This window comes from Acanthamoeba castellanii (assembly GCF_000313135.1).
Source record: "Acanthamoeba castellanii str. Neff unplaced genomic scaffold scf7180000084585, whole genome shotgun sequence".
Lineage (NCBI taxonomy): Eukaryota > Discosea > Longamoebia > Acanthamoebidae > Acanthamoeba > Acanthamoeba castellanii.
In genome coordinates this window covers 27148-28749 of record NW_004457359.1, presented here as the reverse complement: position 1 = coordinate 28749, position 1602 = coordinate 27148, and the positions used below count along the sequence as shown (strand labels likewise).

General features: G+C 60.5%; 1 protein-coding gene across 1 annotated transcript in view; it reads right to left on the bottom strand.

The window, feature by feature from the left end:
• Positions 1-1490, bottom strand: part of ACA1_334220 (Fbox domain containing protein) — a gene marked incomplete at both ends in the record, with an annotated part of 4034 nt that extends 2544 nt beyond the window's left edge. The window contains 4 exons of the mRNA XM_004336328.1: positions 89-199; positions 267-326; positions 403-1265; positions 1403-1490. Of these exons, the coding sequence (XP_004336376.1) occupies positions 89-199; positions 267-326; positions 403-1265; positions 1403-1490 (1122 nt within the window). The remainder of the gene's footprint in view (positions 1-88; positions 200-266; positions 327-402; positions 1266-1402) is intronic.
• Positions 1491-1602: the final 112 nt, after the last annotated feature.

Below are 1602 nucleotides of genomic sequence, written 5' to 3'. Positions count from 1 at the left end.
GCTGTCGTTCAGCTGCAAACGTGGGTCCGACGCGAACCTGGGATTTTAGCTCCGAGTGGTGGCGGTTGGGGGAAAGAGGAAGAGGTACATAGGAGGAGTTCTCGTATTTCTCCCACAGGAGACGCGGGAAGGGTCCCCCGAACGACTGGGCGTAGCGGCGCTCCCACTCTTCGCCCTCGGTGGCCACGCTGCGCCAATACTACCGGTTGCGCACGCGGTCAGTTGCCATGTAACACACTCTCGGTCGACACAAACGAGGTGCGTACCTTACAAACGCTGGCGAAACGGGCGTAGCTCTCCATGCGTCGCTCGAGAAACGACCCAATCTGCAAATCGAAATGGCAGCTTGTAAGCGTGTGTGTCGCGTGTGTCGTGCGGTGCGCTCCAGGTTTCAGTACATACGTAGCGTATGATCTCGGGCGGGAGGACGGGTATGGGTACGCCCGGCGGGTGGAAGTTGCGCAGCCACTGCTGTCGCCTTTCCTTCTCCTCGCGCCTCCGCTTCTGCTGGGCGTCTTCCGGAAACAGCTCGTCCATTAGCGACCCTTTACCCTCTTGCGCTTGGTCTGCTCCATCGTCTTCGTCATCGTCATCGTCATCATCCAATTCGTCATTCTCACTAAAGCCAAAGTCTTCCTCCTCTTTTCTCTCGTCTTCTTCGTCTCCTTTCTCTTCTTCCACCACTCCTTCGTCTTCTTCCTCCTCATTCTCTTCGTATTCGTTTTCGTTCTCGTTGTCGTCTTCGCTCTTCTCAGCTCTGGCCGGCGATGCCGCGGGAGAAGACGAAATGTCGATGACGGGCGGAGGTGGAGGCAGTCGGTCCTGCGCGGCGGCGAAGGTGGTCGTGGTCGTGGGCGTGGCAGCCATGACCAGCGACGGGCGAAACGAGAGCGCGCCGTTCGCGGGCGAGAACGCGCTCGACGTCTGCACCGACCTCAGCGGTGATGACGTCATCAATCCCCTGATCGGGGTCGATGGCGACAGGCCCAGCCCAGGCAGCGGCCCCTCAGCTTCGGCCACGCACGCAGCGGCGGGGCCGATGCCTGGCGGCGAGTTGTTGGCGACAGCGCGTGGCGGCGTCATCGGCGAAGCCGCGGGATCGCGAGCCGGCGCGGCCACGTCGACGTCGACATCGAAGCCGTCGCTATTAGGGAGGATGGGGCTGGGCAAGTGGTCGCCGCGACCAGCGGTGGCGGCGGCGACCAGCGACTCCAGGTCGACGCTGCAAAAGAACGAATCGTCGTAGTCGGCGTCGCTCAGCGTACCTGAGGTCGGCGACGGCGACTCGGCCGCCTTGTTTGGAGTGGTGGCGGCAGCGACAGTGGCGGCTACGAAGCTCGACTCGAGGTTTCTTCGCGGCGGCGGGGTCGAGGCCGTAGAGGTAGCGGTGGGCGGTGGCGACGTGTAGTGGAGGTCGGCAGCGTTGGTGCTGTCGCTGCGTCCTCGCGTGTCGATCGGTATCGTGATATCGTTCTCGTTCTCCTCACCATCCTCTCCTCTACATGTTTATATTGTAAGGTCAAACATTGATTGTAAGAGAAGAGAATAGTGAATGAAACAAGTACTACACTAACATTTGGAAAAAAAGGATGAAGAGGGTGT